The following is an 18,654-nucleotide window of genomic DNA, read 5'->3' as shown; positions in this document are numbered from 1 at the left end:
GGGCTAAGATCAGCTTGTTTCATAAACTGGGTCCGGGCTGAGATTTCGTTGTCGAGATACTTTTTTTTAAAGGAGTTATCATTTCCTGTTTAAATCTCTGGAGAGTTTCTTGTATTATTTTATTCTGCAGCAGTTAAATTGTATTCTTTCAACGCTCATTCTCCAGGTGTCTGACAGAAAGCTTTGATAAAATAAGATAAAACACATGCATTTGGAGGATGAGTAAATAACCTACTTTTTTTTTAAGTTAAAAGTATTCCTGATAATTGTAATTTGATTCTGAGGAAGTGACACATACTTAACAAAGGTGACTTTACAAGCCACTGTATTAAGTTACACCATTTCTTTCACAAAGCAATGCTCAGTAGCATCTGATTCCTATACAAACTTAAATGATACCACTTTCTTTATCTTAAACACACATTACAACACACACACATGCTACAGTGAAAACTGAGTAAGATTCACAAACTGAAGTAAGGACTCTCCAACTATGGCAAACTACTGAGAATTTTTAAGATTTCTCTGAATTAGGAATTTTGTTCCCTAGATTCTAGTTTGTATTTCTCAAGTCAATGTCAAAATCAAATCATGAATTAAGAGATATAGTTGAAATAGCACATTTCCCATAAGTTAGAATCTAGGTAGAATTATATGTGATTATGAACAGGAACTTCATATAGGCTTTTATGTATTTTTAAACAAAAGAATTGAAGATGCTTAGTCACTTATCAATACTTCTTTTTATGTCTTAATCACATTTCTTCCATAACTATCACAGATATAAACTACTTCTCTCATTCCTAAGAATTTTCTGAAGCCTAACAAGGCCAACCTGCTGACCACTGGTGAATGCTGATGTGCTTTCTTGTGCTTCCTGAACTGTAGCTGTTTTTGACCAAACTCATTTTGAGTTCTCCAGAAATAACCCACTTGACCGCTTTCCTGTTCACACATCTATTTATCCCCCTTTAAAATGTCAACGGATTGAGTTCAAAACTATAGCCAAGGAAGAAAGAGTAGCTCCAGAATGACTGGTCACCATTCCACTCAGATGGGAGTATTTACATGTGATGTGTTTGGAAAGTTATTTCATTTATGGAGTTATTGAAACTAGTACATTAATGCATGCAGCATAGCATTTCAACGTGATGTGTGTCCTCTACAAAGCTCCTGGAACTCTGAAAGAAAATCAGGAAGTGTAAACACTAATGAAACAAAGATTTATGTGAAATGAAAGCAAGGGCAAACTCCCCAAAGACATGTTCTTTAAATGTATGCTTTACGTCTGCTTTGATTTACCTCTCTGAAACGCTGTGGTTATAGAGTTCAGCAAAATTGTTTAGAGAATTTCCCATCCTCTATTGATTACTGGAGCTTGTGGACTTTCATGAAAGGTTAGAGGGCCCAGGACACACATTTTAAGGTGGACATAATCACAATGTTAAAATTTAAAGATGCTTCCAAGTACTGTAACTACAAATAGAAAATTTAAGTGATTTATAAATCAAGGTTTCAGAATACAAGGAGGATAAGGTCATTTAGAAAGTTTTCATTTGGTCAGACTTCATCATTTAGGATCTTTCAAGTCTGAAAATTATGAAGCCTTACTAACTTTAAACAACCAGTTAATTTTATAGTTTCTTAGTGCTCCAAAAATTAAATCATCAGTTAGAAAATTCAAAGACACTTCTTACATTATGTTTTAATGGATGATCTTTCTTCAGTAGCCATATTAAGCCAAGCAGGAGGGGAAAATGCATAGCTAGATTTATAATTTAAAAACAACCTTGCAAAATACTTAAAGAGTAATAGAAGGGGGCAAATAAAATATACAAGTTTAAGAGAATGCATTCAACTGAGGTGGGATTCCATCCTTTTTATTGGTATTTCTTCAGAAGCTTCTCAAGGTCAACATTTTAAAATCATTTTTGCTATTTTTTTTTGTCAAAAGTGAAACATATGTGATTTTGTGAATGAAGAGAGGATTTTGAAACTTTGGAATTACTTAAAATATGACTGTATGATACAAAATAATAGTTATTATATTATAATAAAATTGTCAGTGTACACTTAAATACACTTAGGAAAAAAATCTGTTTTATATAAAATATAGTTTTATGAAATATTTTAAATTATTATCCAAAAATATATCAAAATATTCTTATACTTAGAATTAGGGTAGATGATATTTTTAGAAGTATTTTGATTTATAATTAACCACATGATTTTTTTTCTTTTTTTGTGGGATAATCTTAACATGATTAGAAAGAAAAATCATGCATTGCACATAATGGATCCTCCATTTCACTACCAAAATTCCATTGGTGATTTCTTCTAGGAAATAGATTACATAGAGCAATATAGATAATTATATTTTAAAATTATGTTTCTATTGATACACTTAAATATGAAATTATATTAATACTGTACTAGTAGACTCAAATATTCTATTCTATACTTGTTATTTTTTCATCAACATTTATTATAAGTCATTCTTTTTTTTTTAATTTTTATTTGACAGGTAGAGTTAGACAGTGAGAGAGAAAGAGACAGAGAGAAAGGTCTTCCTTTTTTCCGTTGGTTCACCCCCCAATGGCCGTTGCGGCCGGCACACTGTGCTGATCCAAAGCCAGGAGCCAGGTGCTTCTCGTGGTCTCCCATGGCAGGTGCAGGGCCCAAGGACTTGGGCTATCCTCCACAGCACTCCTGGGCCATAGCAGAGAGCTGGACTGGAAGAGGAGCAACCGGGACAGAATCCGGCGCCCTGACCAGGACTAGAACCCGGTGTGCCGGTGCCACAGGCAGAGGATTAGCCTATTGAGCTGCGGCGCCAGCCGAGTCATTCATTTTTAATCAGAAAGTATACCCACTGTATACTTTTCTATCATTTATTTAATCAATTTTGTCTGATGGATATTTTTTAATTTTTTCACTGTAGTATGATTTTATTTTGTAGTTAACATATTTTAAATGGCAAATAAAATGATAATTGGAGGAGAGGAAGTAAATGTACAATTCTGGTTTATTAAATTTATTTTATATACTAATAGTATTGTTCTATGACTTGAATAAGAATATGGATTCTGATTTAATGCAGATGATAAATTTCCATAGTCATGGATTTTTGGTTTTGACAGGGTGAAAGCTTGACCTAATAATTATAGTGTTTAGGAATTATTCCTAGTGGAAGGTCCTTGGGTTGCTGAGGATGTGTCATCAAAAGGTAGTTTTTGTGAAAGGATTGGTTGTAAAACCCTGAGTTGGGCACTGTTGCTCTCTCTGCTACTTGGCTGATTATGAGATCTTCCTGTCTACATTGGGCCTGCCTGATCTTGAACTATGAACTTGGAAAACCTTGATCAAAAATAAACCTCCTCTCTCCCTAGGTAGCTTGTCTTATGTACTTAGTTATATTGATTTGTATAGTTTAAAATATAAAACTAGTATATTCTTACTATAGTAATTCTAAATAAATAAGGATAGTCAACATCCTCAAGAATATCTTCTAAGAATATCCTCCTAAATAAGCTCATTTAACTTTTGATCATCAGAGTTGAAATAGAGTACTAAAATAATTATTCTTTAAAGTTATTTCTCTTGAAATTTGAATATTCTTCATATGGTTCAAGATTATAATTAAGTTAACCTACTTCCAGGTAAATATTTCTTTTTGATGGTGAAATATATATATATATATATATATATACATATATACAAAAAATGAACATACTCATCCACTCCTATATATATAGGTAAATATTATATAATTAGTATATGGATTCATATGTGTGTTATTGAGTTTGTTCTTTTTTATACTTCTGCAGTTGTGAAGCTTTTAAAATATATACTTCTCTTTCATTAAAAGTAAATTTGGGAAGCCTATTACTTGAGTAGAGTTTAATTGTTTTGTGTATATACATAAAATGATATACATACGTACATAAACACATATATGAGACTTCAAAAGATTTGTGGAAAATGGAATTAAAAGGTAAAAATTTTAAAACTTAACTTTATTCCTTAACATCAGCTCCATTAAGGTAAAGACACTTTTGTAAACAATGATACCAGACATTTAATCCATCCTTAAAAATCAGGGCTCTTGGAGATTTAACCATGTTGATGTAGGTTTTTTAATACTGCTAACTGAAGAAAATGAGTGCCACTTAAACAGTTTTTAAGATTCTGAAGTAGACACATCAGGACTTTAAGGTTGCTGCCTAATGATTTCTCATCAAAAATCTGACAGAATTGTCCTTTGTGTGATGAAAGGAGTGAGCATTGTTAGGGCGTAGAAGGACTCTCTGGGCAAGCTTTCCTGGGCATTGTTCTTCCTACAGATCTAACTTTCTCAAATACTCTAGATATACCAATATTGTCAGTCTTTGGCCTTCCAAAAAGTCCTTGAACTTTCCAAAACACTGTTGACTTGATCTTTACTCTTGATGCATGCATGCCCTTTATCTTTGAGTGGATCATTTCTACCACGAGCTCGTTACAGCTTTACTTGTGCTTGGTCTTCAGGATCCTACTGTGAAACATGTATTTCATCTCCTGTCAATGATTCTTTGAAGATATGGTTTAGGATCTTGCCCTAACTTGTTAAAAATGTCCATTGAGATCTCTGCTCTTGTCTACAGTTGATCCAGGCATAACATTTCTGACACCTATCATGCAACACATTTGGTCAGCTTTGCTTTTTTAGCCAAAGTCTTTTAAAATTAATTAAATGACTTTATGTATTTGAGATACAGAAGACAGAGAAACAGAGAGATTGACAGAGATAGAGAGAACTCCCATTGGCTGGTTCATTCTTCTGATGCCTACAACAGGTAGGACTGGGCTGGACCTAATGCAAGAGATAGAAAATCAGTCCAGGTCTCCCATGTAGGAGGCAATGACCCAACTACTTGACCCATCACTTCTTGCCTCCCAAGGTGTGCATTGACAGAAAGCTGTAATTCAAACACAGGCACTTTTTCATTTGGGACCTGGGCATATTAACCAGAATCCTAACCTCCAATGCCTAAAACTGCCCCTCAGAATGCTATTAAATTGAGCCAGTTAAGACATCTTTGGTGGTGGCTATTATTTCTGCTATTTATTCAATTAGAACAAAACAAGGGTAAGTTTGTTTTTCACCAACTGATGCCAGGCTTCATCTTCAAAACTGTCCCATACCTTCTTTTTTTAAAAAATATTTATTCACTTATTTGAAAGGCAGAGTTACACAAATGTTCTCAATGGGCCCAGCTGGGCTGATTAGCAGACAAGAGCCAGGAGCTTCCTCTGGGTCGCCCATGTGGGTGCAAAGGCCCAGCACTTGGTCCATCCTCCGCTGCTTTCCAGGAGCATTACCTGGAAGTGGAATTGGAAGTGGAACAGCGGAGAATCGAATCAGTGCCCATATGGGATGCTGGCATTATAGGTGGTAGCTTTATCCACCATGCCACAGTGCTGTCCAGAATTTTGCAATGTCATTGATATTTTGTTTAGACATGGAATTCTTAAACTACATGTTAATTATTGTAATGGTCAATGCCACAATCGCTTATAAAATGTAGGAGGCAGAAGTCAAACAAAGTGACATGTCTAACTAACCTCTCATCTGGGTAGTTATCACTCTGCTGCAGACTAATTGATCGGGTAAATTCTGTTATTAAGAGAAATAAAGCACACATCAGTTACTTTGTTAGTATGTATGGTTTTCAACGATTCATGTAAATAAGCAGATCATAATTTCTCACATCTTCTGGCACCAACTTTTTGTAGTATTAACATAAAAATACAATTTCTCAGATTCCAGTTCCTGTACTTATCTTTCTTATGTGAAAATCTGCTTTAAATCTGCAGGAAGATAAAGGTCTATATGATATTAATGTGATCCTTTGAAGGAAAACTTCATGTGAATGTCGGAGCAGTTTCCTAATAGAGTTCCTAGTAAAAGTATGGGCTGAAATACCTCATCAATAAGCCTCAGGAAATTGAGTTTGTCACAGTATTTCAGTGGATTGTTTTAGATTATTGAATCAACTCAAAGTCACATTTTGGAAAAGTAATTTTAAAAAACAAGTTTGAAAATGGAAATATTCAATCCAAGTGCTTTCTGAAGATTACTGACTTGTTTTAAATTTAGTCTTATGCTAACAACATTTCCATATGGCTTCTATTTTGACCTATGAGCAACACAGCTGTAATTTTTTTTTTTATAAAGTATGTGTCCTAGTTAATGATCTGGAAAACTAGACACTGCCTAGTAGGTATTTTAAATCAAAGGAGATTTTCATCATAGAATATGACTGAGGGACTCTGACATGCACACTTCGTGCATTGCACATGGAACTTACATGTTATCGTGTTAACTCTTCAATCACTACTATTTTCCAGCAGTTTGCATTGTTCATAATGCATTGTGGATATAAATGGCTCATATCTGAGAACACATTTTCAAGTGTATGTTGAAAACAGCTTCCAGGCTTCCTTGGGCCAGTTTTCCAATTCTTGGTTATCTCCCATTGAGACTAAAAAGCTTTGCAAAATATCTAGACTTTCTTTTGGATGAGTAGTGAAGGCTTCATAGCACCTCTGTGACATCAGCACACCCTGGTTTTCCTCCTGGGCATGCATTTTCCTCTCTCCTACATATAGATCATTTGTACTCTTCTTTCAAGTCCCAATTTAAAGGTGAATTCCAATTGGACAAAATTCCTCTTCTTTGTCTCTCGCTGAGATCCACCTGGATTCTCTTCATTTTATCTCCACAAGGGATATATGTCTCTGTTAGAACAGTTATAAAAATCCCTCATCTGTGAATTTAGACTGTAAATTTCATGAGAACAAAGATTGGTTTCCCCATATCTCTAATTTCTGCACAAGAAGCATGCATTACCTGTAAGTATTAAGAAACATATGTATATGTTTAGACATATATATATATTTGTTTTTGTTTTTGACAGGCAGAGTTAGACAGTGAGAGAGAGAGAGAGAGAGAGAGAAAGGTCTTCCTTCCGTTGGTTCATCCCACAGATGGCCACTATAGCCAGCGCACTGTGCCGATCCAAAGCCAGGAGCCAGGTGATTCCTCCTGGTCTCCCAAGTGGGTGCAGGGCCCAAGCACTTGGGCCATCCTCCACTGTCTTCCTGGGCCACAGTAGAGAGCTGGACTGGAAGAGGAGCAACGGGGACAGAATCCGGCACCCTGACTGAGACTAGAACCCGGGGTGCCGGCGCCACAGGCGGAGGATTAGCCTAGTGAGCCGTGGCACCAGCCTAGACATATATTTTTAAAATATTAATTTATCATTTTTCTGAAGGAAAAGTGGTTATTAAACACTTTACCCAGGTAAATAAATTGATTTTTATCATTTTCAAATTCTAAGATTGAAATACAATAAGAGCAATGGTTTATACTATTGTATTAAAAATTTATAGGGAAAACTCATGAATGTTTTTCAGAGGTTAAATTCATTACTTGCTTATGTTTGTTCTATTTCCTTTCTACTTTCAAGCTCTAATTTTCCAATAAGTGGTAGTAAGCACGAAAGTCTCAGAAATTCCCACGTTTCACTGACCTTTCAGGAAGAAAGAGGAACATCGATCAGTATGAAAACCAGTTTGCAAAAACTATTACAAGCTAAGTCCAGCTTACTGTATAATTAGTGCATTTGGAAATTTCTTATATATATTAATTAGTTATGAACTTAGAGACAAATTTATTGAATACATTTTTATGTTGCCTAGTTTACTGAGAAAGGTTATTTAATTAAGTATCTCATAAATCTTCAAAGTTTCTTATATCCTTGGAATATAATTTAGATGGAATTTAGCTAGCCAGTAATCCTCTAGATTAGATGTCTCCATGCAGCTGAACATAGTCAATCAGATAACACTAACTCCTAAGGTGGTTGATAACATGGTAACAGACTCACCCATTTCCAGGTCATGGATATAAATACATGTAATGCCAGCTCAATATACCAGCCATAAATAAGGGAACAAGATGAAAGACTTGGTGATCTACTACTAGAGTTGCCATTTGACCAACTAGTTATAATAGGATCCATTATCAATTTCAAAGGGCTGGGTGCTGCATATCAGGACTCCTGTTGACAAGAGATCAACAGAAGAACCATCTCTCCTCATTTTCTTCTCTTTTCTAAAACCTTACCCTCAGATCACTTGAAAATACAGCTATGGAAGGCTGCTTTTTCAACTATTTTTAATTTCTTAAAATTATCTTTAGTTCTGTAGTTACATAAAGCCCAGAGTTACAAAACAGGTTGGCTAGTCCTACGATGGATGCTCAGTTTCTTGCAGGTTTCACTTTGAGTTACACACCTGTGTTTGACTTCTCAGAAATCAGCCACTTACATTTTCATATTTCAGGGAAGAAATAAGTCAAGAAAATGATTCAAAGAGACAAAGAAGAAACACAATGCTAGAGTCCCATTCAAGACCAGTATTAGTGGCAGGAAAGGAAACCACATTACAGTGGTTTGGGTCTGAAGCTTCTGCCTGCCTGTCCTAATCAGTATGCACCCCAAAAGCCAAGGCCATTCTCTGTTCCCCACTGATATGCTGCATGGAGTTTCATGTTTATGTATTAATAAGAGAATGTACTTTCCCATCAAGATAGGGCATTTGTGGTTCATTACAGTTTTCTGAAGGCCATATTTAAACATAACTCATGATTGTTGATAATATGTGGGATATTGGTTCGATAGTTTTTTTGAGACCCAAACAAATCACATTATATGAGGCACAAATTCTTTTTTTTTTTTTTTTTTTTTTTTTTGCAGATCAGTGTTCATTGTCACAATCGTGTCCTCTAATTATCTTATGCTGGGGTTGTTCCTTAAGGGACAAAAGGGAACATAAAATCCTAAAATATTTCCTTGATTCTTAAGAAAGGATATTTGCCATCATATCTTTGGATCCCTGACCTTCTACTATACCACTGTTGTTATATGTAGGCAAATTAAGGATTCACTCACATGGTAGAATTTTGTACTTGTGTGAAGGATTCCCTATCCCTGAAAAGATCTTACATCAATATAGCTTGAAAGACTTTTAGTCTCAATGAGAGATCACCACATAAACCACAAATATCTGGGAGAAATAACAAAATAACATATATTCAGTGAGGGGCAAATAACTGATAGTTAATTTTTACCTTAGGGCAAATAAATAGTTGAGATGAAAGGAGATTAATCATAAAGTCTCGAAATACAGTTTGGGGATCTGGAGAGAAAGAAGTGAAAAGTATTTAGAGGAGCAACCACACCAATGACTTCTATTGCTCATGTTAATCCATACTTTATCCAGTTGGGTGGTGGTTACCACCAGAGCTAAGCTCAGGACCAAAAACTTGTAGGTGACAAATCACTGTTCTTCATTGGATAAATGGTTGCTGCTTTTGGTTTTCATGAGTTTTCATCACAAGACCTCTTTCTTTCAGCAAAGATTCTGTTTAGCTTCTTCCCCTGAATAAGTTTTTCTTCTGAATATAACAACAGCCATCACCTTAGGAACTCAACTGCAAGCTTCAATTCTACTCTGGTTCCACCTTTGTTGTACAGTCCATTGTCCAGTGATCAAGTAGATGGCCAAGTGGAGTAGGATGCAGACAGGAATTGGACTGGGAACTGTTGCCTTTTCAGTAATTCCTTACCAAGGATAAATTGGTTTGTTTCAGATGGTATAAATTTTCAACACTGAATTGTTTTCAGGATGAAGTATGGTTTACATTGTTTATTTTATTAAATAATTACTCATTCACAGCATACTCCTACAGAAAAGATGGCTTGCTTTTTTATATCACTTCAGAGATAGTGAAATCAATAAAATAACTCTTTTGTGTTCTATAAAAATAAAAAAAGATACTGTAGTAATTAAAAATTCTGAGGTTCATGGCTTGGATGGAGTCTGTTGGCCTTTACTAAAATTGCAGCGCAATTTTTCAAAATTAATTAAGCTGTAACAGAAAGAAATTGGCTTCAGAAATAGGGCTTTCTTGTTTCATATACTCAATGATACTTGCACCAGTTACCAACTTGGATGAAATTATATAGTTAAAACAATAATGTGACAGCTAGATACATCTTAGCATAATCTAAAATTTCACTAATTCTGTTACTCTCACTATTTTTGATAATTTGGTCTAATAGAAACTAACTTCTTTTCCTTTTCTCTGGAAGATCTTTGAGTGAACTTGTTACATGCAGCTAAAATTCTGATTTACATTTTATTTTATTGATGATCTCAATTCTCTCAGTAGAGTTCAGTAAGCTTTCTTTGGAAACTATTTTATAGTCATAAATGTAACATTCACATTATCATAACTTGAACTTACACCAAAATATCTCTCTTGAATTGCCTAAGAAGGTGCTACTGTCTTTATACATGCTTGGCAGCACTTATTTTTAAATACTAAGAGTTAGTGAAACAGTGTTGGTGACTACTGAAATTCTCATTTTTCTTTCATTTCAAAACGGTCAACAATTTGACAAAAACATAAAAGAACCTAATACTTTGTGGAAACCCTGTGTACTGTAGTCAAATAACCCATCAGAAGGTCTCCATTAATAAAAGTCACTACTTGGAGGAATCAATTCTGCCAACACTTTGCATTTTACTCAGCTGGAAGAGATTTTCTCTTTTTTCATTTTTCCCAGGAACAGATGCCTACTGCAGAATTGCTGTCAGTTTCAAAATTAGCAAACTGATAATTTTACGGGAAATAACTAATATGTTCATATAAATATTTTGGTAATGCACAAACTATGGCATTTTTATCAGACTGGTTAAAAAATGATTTGTTTCATTTAAAAAGTTTTTCTTGCAGCAGCAAAATACTTGAAATCACTTAATTCCACACACTTGGAAAAAATGACTGATTATGTTCCTCCTATATTGCATTAATTCTCTCAACAAATATTTATAGAGTGCTATCATATGCCAGGTGCTGGGCTAGGCCTGAAACTGAAATGAAATTAACAAAAGCATGGCTTTCTCAATTGACAGAATTCCAAGTTTTACAGCCCAGACATTTCCATAAGGAGGGGATAAGGTAATTTGGGAATGCTAGACCTGAGGTTTGGCAAGCGCTTGGAATACATGCAAGTGGAACATGAGCTGTCACTGATTAGAAATTCACAGAAGAGTTTTGTTTCTGAGTTAAAGATCAGCTACAGAGCAACAATGTGCAGGAATACAGGTCCACAAGTAGTGTCAGAACTGTCCACTGTATAGTGCTCTATATAGCCAACAATTCTAATATTTTATAGGTTGAATTTACAAGATAGTATTACTTAAAATCCCAATTTACAAAAGCTCCAGGACCTAAACCATAATTGCACTAAAATTTATTCTGGAAAGGAATGGAAAGTGATTAGAATAAGAGATGATGCAAGTATTGAAATAATAGTGTGTAGAAATAATTCAAGGTGACAAACGAAATCATGTCCCAAGTAGATTCATCCTTCTTTCTCTCTGTACCATGATATTTAGGAAATTTAAAATTTCTCTCTCTTTTTTCATTTAACTATTTGGGAGAAGGAAATGGGTTCTTACTGTGTTGAGTGTGATAAGGGGGAGGCAACTTGTGATTGAAAATAGATTAGGTGGGGATCAGGGGAAAGGGTACTTACTGGAGAATGGAACCAACAAAAATTATTTAAAAAAGAGACAAACTAGACAATCTCTCTTTAATTGTCTCATTCTTTAGGGTCTGTATAATAAGGAAACATGAGATAAATATATACAGTTTTAATTACCCAAGGGAGAAGCATGGGTAAAGAGCAAACAGACCAAGTGGAAAAGAAACTCTAAACAGAGAGATATGTAATTAATAAATAAATAATGATTCTGCCTGGTAGCCAGCAGGTGATGGTGGCACCCAGCTTCCTCTCCAGCAGCCCTGCGTGAGGAATGACTTCACACGGTCCAGTCACTGTGACTCATGATGAAATGAACTGCTTGGGGGGATTTTTCAGCCTGAAGGCTCTGAACCTTTTAATACTTAGATTTGATTGGGGGATTTTCTAATGATGATGATATGAGGGAACATTATCATAGCTTGTTCTTTATTCCACTCTAGCATCACATAGGGAACTATTTTCATGGTCTCTTCCAAAATCCCCAATCTATTACCCTAAAGGAAACTCTAGAATCACCACGAAGCACATATTTCATGATTTCTTTGCAATAACACTATAATTCTTCATAAAATTAGTTGAAAATATTTTAAAAGGTTGAAAAAAGATGAGGGGAAATTGGTAACTGCTTGGAGACATCCAAGCACATTTGAAAAGCATAAGAGATTCTCATTTCAGGCATTGGAAAATTTTGCTTGGCTTTGTTAGTAACACAAGATAGGAAATGATATGATATGTGATACAATATGACCAAAAGTTAGATCAGGACTACTTTTTAGTATATTATAGGTATATTCAAAATACTGAAATGATATGTTTATAAGACATTATAGTGGTCCTTTGACATAGTCTAGTACAATTCCTTTTTTATACAGGAATCTGTTGATGACAGGGTTAGAGTATTCAAGGTTAGACAATCAGTGATGTAATCAGAATGGCTGATTGTAGGAACATCTGTCTTTCCCCAAGTCTCTCTATGGAACAGTATAGCAGTATTTCTGCCACTTTATTAATCCTTTTGAAGTATTTTTAAATAATATAATAAAACCTATTCATTATATACCTTTGTATTATTTACAAAGCAATATTGAGAGAGTGAATGTATTCCTATTTAAATAAATTAGAAATCTGAGCTGTTTCTGTCTTGTATTTCCCAAATAGAGATAAAAAGATTATTTTTTAGACAGCAAAAAAAAAAAAAAAAGAAACATCCAAATAAATTAGCTGCCCATCAAGCTAAGGATTTATAGTCCAAAATTCAGACCCAAGTTTAAAAATAATCTCAAATAGAATTCCAGAGGCAATTTTTTTCCCACATTGAAAGAGCTCAATTTCTATAGCTGGGTTCTGAAGCATTTCATTAAATGTAAGTTCATTTATCTACTTAGATTTCAGCTGACATCTGCAGAGCGAAATCAAGATCTTTTCTGGAAAAGTGATTGATGATGCACCATATTATTTGTTAAGCTCAAACCATTTACATTTGGAATATTTTATTTGAAATAAAATAAGGAAACTGAAAATAGGTATTTGGTGAGAGGAAAAGTGAGAGTCCTACCATAAGTAATCATCAATTCTTGTACATTTCTAAGTTGGTGAAAGAGTGTAGGAATTTTAAAGTCTTGTTTTCAGAACTAGCTTTGGTAATATGACCTAATTAATATTTCCCGGAAGTGTAATGCAGATGGCATAAGCTTAGAAACAGAATTCCACCATTTTATAATTGGGGGACTATTGAAACTTTTGTTTTCTATTGTACATATTTAATGTTCTATTCAGAACAGATATGCTTGAGGACATACCTAAGGACACTGCCAGAAAATGTATTCTAAATATCTACAATGGTGATTGCTTACAGCTGAGTTTGAAGTTCTAAAAGGTATGCATTCATTTTAATTGTGGATGAAATGTAGTTGTGTTCCTTAAAAAGAGAGAGAAGGGTCGGCAGTGTGGTCTAGTGGGTAAAGCTGCCACCTGCAGTGTCAGTATCCCATATAGGCACCAGTTCGAGTCCTGGCTGTTCCACTTCTGATCCAGCTCCCTGCTAATGGCCTGGAAAAGGCAGCAAAGATATCCCCAGGGCCTGGGCCCTTGCACCCATGTAGGAGACCTGGAAGAAGCTCTTGGCTTCTGGCTTCAGCATGGCCCAGTCCCAGAAGATAGAAGATCTCTCTCTCTTTGTCTCTCCTTCTCTCTCCGTAGCTCTGACTTTGAAATCAATCAATCAATCAATCTCTTTTTCAAAAAGGTCAGAGAATGAAATTGGTTTATTTGAGAGAAAGAGACAGAGACAGAGAGACAGAGAGACAGAGAGAGAGAGAAATTTCTTTCATCTACTGGTTCACTCCCCAGTTGCCCACAACAGCCAGAGCTAGCCAAGACCATGATCCAGGAACTCCAACTGGGTCTCCCACGTAAGTGGCAGAAATCCAGATACCTGCCATCATCTACTGCCTCCCAAGCACACTATCAGGAAGTTGGATCAGAAGCATGGAATAGCCAGAACTGGAACCAGTAGCTCCAATATGGGAATTTGGCACTGCAAACAGCAGTTTAACTCTTTATGCCCCAACAGGAGCCTCTAGAATTTAATAGGCAAACACTTGTAGTACTATGACTATTAATTTAATACTAATATTGACATATCTTTTCAAGTTTTAATCTAGTTTACAAATATAACCAGTTGCTAGTGTTTGGACTACAATGACAAAGTATAATTTATATATTATTTCCAGTCAAGACAGTTTTTTAATGTTATCAGTCAGCATCTGTTTGGCACCTACCTATCTGGAAATGTGTGTGTAACAAAATGTTGATCTTCATTAAGATCCTGGAGTTCTTTCATTTCTCTTTCAGAAATCCCCTTCTGCCACTGCTGTTCCTGTTTCTGACTGCAGAATGAGCATAGCAAGCTACTGACTGCGAGTATGCTTCCAGTCTACTGACCTATTTAAAATAAAAAAAAGAGATCTTCCATCTGCTAGCTCACTCCCCAAATGGCTACAATGGCCAGGGCTGGGCCAGACCAAAGTCAGGAGACAGGAGCTTCTTTCTGGATCTCCCATGTGGGTGCAGGGCTTAAACACTTGGGCTGTCTTCCACTGCTTCCCCAGCTCAGGTGCCTCACACTGCAGCTTAACTAACCACGCCATGGCATCAGCCCCCATCTCTTCCATTTTTACAACCAGCCTGATGTACTCATCCTGGTCTTGGGCTTGATCAAGTTCTTTAACAATTAGTTTCATTGCTGTGCTTTGGGGAATGGAATAAGTTAGAATAGTATATGTTAATTGATTATGTTACGCTTAGAAGTGAAGACTGCATAGTATCTAGGCAATTCCTCATTTAAAAATGATAGCAGTAAGACATTATTGAGCAGGTTAAGTGACTTACTAAGACTACATACACCAGGTAGGCATTGTGGCATAATAGGTCAAGCTACCTCCTGCAACACCGGCATGCCATATGGGCTCTGGTTTGAGTCCTAGTTGCTCCTCTTCTGATCCAGCTCCCTGATAATGCACCTGGGAAAGCAGTGGAAGTTGGCACAGGTGTTTGTGCCTGCCACCCACATGGGGGACCTGGAAGAAGCTCCTGGCTCTTGGCTTCAGATCATCAACCCATCGCTGGCCTTTATGATCCTTTGGAAAGTGAACTAACAGGTGGAAGATCTCTCTCTCTCTCTCTCTCTCTCTCTATATATATATATATATATAATATATATATAATATATAATATATATATTCCTCTCTCTCTAATTATGCCATTCAAATAAATAAAATAAATCTTCAAAAAAACCATGTATACTATAACTTGATTTCAACCATATATCATATAAACCAGTTTGAGAAATCAAGTGTGAAATAGTCTCAGAAAATTAGGGAGCAGTTTTATAATGGAGGTTTCTTTCAGACTGTGTGGGCTAGTAACAGCTCAACAGCTAGTTCTTTGGGAAAACAAACCTTGAATTACAGCATTTGCTAATTTTCATACTGGAAATACCCCCACATATGCAATTTCAAGGTAACGATGAGATATGGACCAGCTTGCAAAATTCCTGAGAATTCAATGCGATTCTGGTATTAAAGGCCAACTCCTGCAGAACAAAATAGCTATATGAGTCAAGGAATTTTGTGCATAGTAGGTGAAGAAAAATTGAGCCCATTATCACACAGCCTTATTTAAAAAATCCTTTATGTCACACTAGCAACTCCACCAGAAATATCTATCTTATTTCTCAGAGTATTTCTTTTTATTATCTCTGTCATTATAGTTTAGACTGTCCTATGCAAATACACTGGCAACAGTTATACCTATAAAAGCAATATCAATGTCTTTTATATAATGCATCTCTTCTTGTTTATTATTCTAATCAAATATAAGCATGCATAATGGTTATTTTATATAATTATGTCTAAAGTGGAGTCTATAAATGTTATTGACTAAAGAAAAAGTGCTTAAATTTTTCACCCTATTACTGAGTCTGGCCTGACTCAATGCTTTTCAAATCTTACGGGTATTTACCAAATGGACGTTTACTCTGAGCCTATTATCTACTGAGATTTTCACATATTTTCTAAAATGTAAAAACTTCTAATCTTAATAATAGTTTGATGTGACACAATTCATATATTCTAATTTATCTTTTATAAATGTTTGAAAGCATTTTGACAAGATTTTGCTTTTCTCTTTTGTTCTGGAAAGTCTGTAGTTATAACATTGACTCCAACAAGTAAAATATATGTTTATTTACATAATTGGAATTCTTAAGTACTTAACTGGAATTTCTTAAGTACTTAATCTGAAAACAAGGTGATGTTAGTAAAAATGCACCTCATCTTAGAAAGTTAAATTATATTATGATTTCGTCAGTTATATCTAAGTATTTAGGTAGAAACTAATTTGTTGAAAAAGATTTATATGAAAACAGAACTGTTTTAGTTCTTCATAAAGATAGTAACATATTGGAACAAATATTATATACACATATTTATATGTATACATTTGTGTATGTATGTTTGTTTATATGTGTGCTTGTACTAAAGAGGACTTCAAAAAGTCTGTGGAAAATGAAATTAAAAGATGTTTATTTCAGGGCAAAAAAAATTTTTTAAAAATTTCTCCATTCAAAGGTTTTCTAAAAATTCATGGAGGAGTGAGCGTTTGATCTAACAGTTAATATGCCAGTTAACATTGCCTGAGTTTGACACTGCAATTGGAGTGCTTGGATTTGATGCCCATCTCTGGCGAGGTAGTGGTGATGGCTGAAGTAGTTACTTCCCTGCCACCTAAGTGGAAGACCAGGCTGAAGCCAGGAGCTTGTAGCTTCATGGGAGTCTTGCAACATCTCTCGATGCTTTTCCCAGGCCATTAGCAGGGAGCTGGAACAGAAATGGAGCGACCGGCACCCATATGGGTTGCCAGTGTTGCAGACGGTGGCTTTACCCATTATGCCATAATGCTGGCTCCTATTCAGAGATCTTGTAGGCTAAGAATTGAAATTTCACTCCTTATTCATTCAATAATAAAAAGAAACTCACTACCAAAGACAATAAGAACCTAATCAGTTGCAGCAGTACTTAAGATCATACATAGCTGGATGTTAGTCTAGCAGTTTAAATCTTACAGTTGAAGAGAATGCTTTTGTCAAGGAAGTGAATTTTGTAGTGCTCTACCGGCAGTATAAAATAGTGGATGTTTCACCTAAATGCTTTTAAATTAATTCTCTGGTTGAATGTGGCCCCATGGAAACCATTGAGTCTAAAATATTTCACCCCTCTGGAAGGAGGAAGACTTGCCCAAGGCCACCGAATTATTAAATGTTATAGATAAAGAATTTGCATCATCCAATAACTGTTCCATCTGGATGAAAGGAGCCATACACAATAAAACAGGCAAACGTAACGTTTGAATTCCACAAAGCAAAGAAAGATAGCATTTACTGATGAATGGTCAGTAAAATGTTGCTTGTGTTTATTTAATTTACTTTATATGAAAAGATTGGTAAAACAGGAAAAATGTGTGTGTGTGTGTGTGTGTGTGTGTCTGTGTTTGTGTCTGTTGGGAGAATTGCTTGAAGCAGTTGTTAAACCAATCCCCTGTTGTTTATAGTTCTTCACCTGTAATATAAAATAAACTGTCCTTTTTCCCAATGGCTTAGAGAGGGTTATGACTTTGGAGTGAGCAGTATATGAAAAAAAGAAAAGGACATGAGCGAAAAGTAAAACAGTCTGTGCTCTCCTATTCTAGAATTGGGCTGAAGACAGAATTTGCAGTAGAAATTATTGCAAGATATTGAAACATAAATTGGTTTTATTATTTTGTTGCATATTTTTCCACAAGTTTGAATAGATAGGGAGTGTGGCATGGAAAATAAAACTGCAGCAACCTATCATCTATCCATCCATCCATCCATCCATCCAACTCTCGTCAATTGCCTAACTATAGATCATCTACCTACATAGCTCAATTTTTCTTTCTTTGTAACTCAAATCAACACTGAAGCATCTATGTCCTTATTGATAATTCAGATTCACCAAGTGAAAGTCAGAAGTAAGAATAAGATTGGTTTATTCTCTCAGGTATCAGTGTGTGTATGTGTGTGTGTGTGCACTTTAGCAAATAATGAGAAAATTCCCTAAACTCCCTTTAGAACTCCTGTGGGTAAAGTCAATAGTGATAATAGGTGACATGGGAGTATTTGTAACTGGAAATTGGAAAAGAAGTCTCCATGGTATCCCTTTTTAATGCCAGCACAAAACATAATAATTACCTATGATTGATTTCATTCTTTTCTAAGTTTCAGTGTTTTAGGTCAAATCTAAGTAAAATTTGAATCTGGAAAAGATTAAATGAATGACTTCTATTTTTTCTAGTTATGTATAGTTCAAATCAGTTGCTAAATTATTATTTTTTATTTCTAAAAATCATTTGTCCATCTTGGAGTTAAGGATTGATGAGTTCAATTTGACAATTTGCAAAAGTCAACACGGATTTT

General features: G+C 35.2%; 1 protein-coding gene across 2 annotated transcripts in view; it reads left to right on the top strand.

Annotated features, from left to right (window-relative positions):
- Positions 1 to 18,654, top strand: part of ST8SIA4 (ST8 alpha-N-acetyl-neuraminide alpha-2,8-sialyltransferase 4) — a 101,085-nt gene that overhangs the window by 48,745 nt on the left and 33,686 nt on the right. The window contains exon 5 of one of the 2 annotated variants that reach the window (XM_070056885.1): positions 13,437 to 13,610. The exons of the other annotated variant lie outside the window; for it this stretch is intronic. Coding sequence (XP_069912986.1) covers positions 13,437 to 13,533 — 97 coding nt within the window. The 3' untranslated portion in view covers positions 13,534 to 13,610. Of the gene's footprint in view, positions 1 to 13,436; positions 13,611 to 18,654 lie in introns of those variants that run through there. 2 annotated transcript variants of the gene reach the window in all.

This window comes from Oryctolagus cuniculus, chromosome 14 (genome assembly GCF_964237555.1).
Source record: "Oryctolagus cuniculus chromosome 14, mOryCun1.1, whole genome shotgun sequence".
Classification (NCBI taxonomy): Eukaryota; Metazoa; Chordata; class Mammalia; order Lagomorpha; family Leporidae; genus Oryctolagus; species Oryctolagus cuniculus.
Note: the sequence above shows the minus strand (reverse complement) of the source record. Positions and strands in the feature narration are given on the sequence as shown.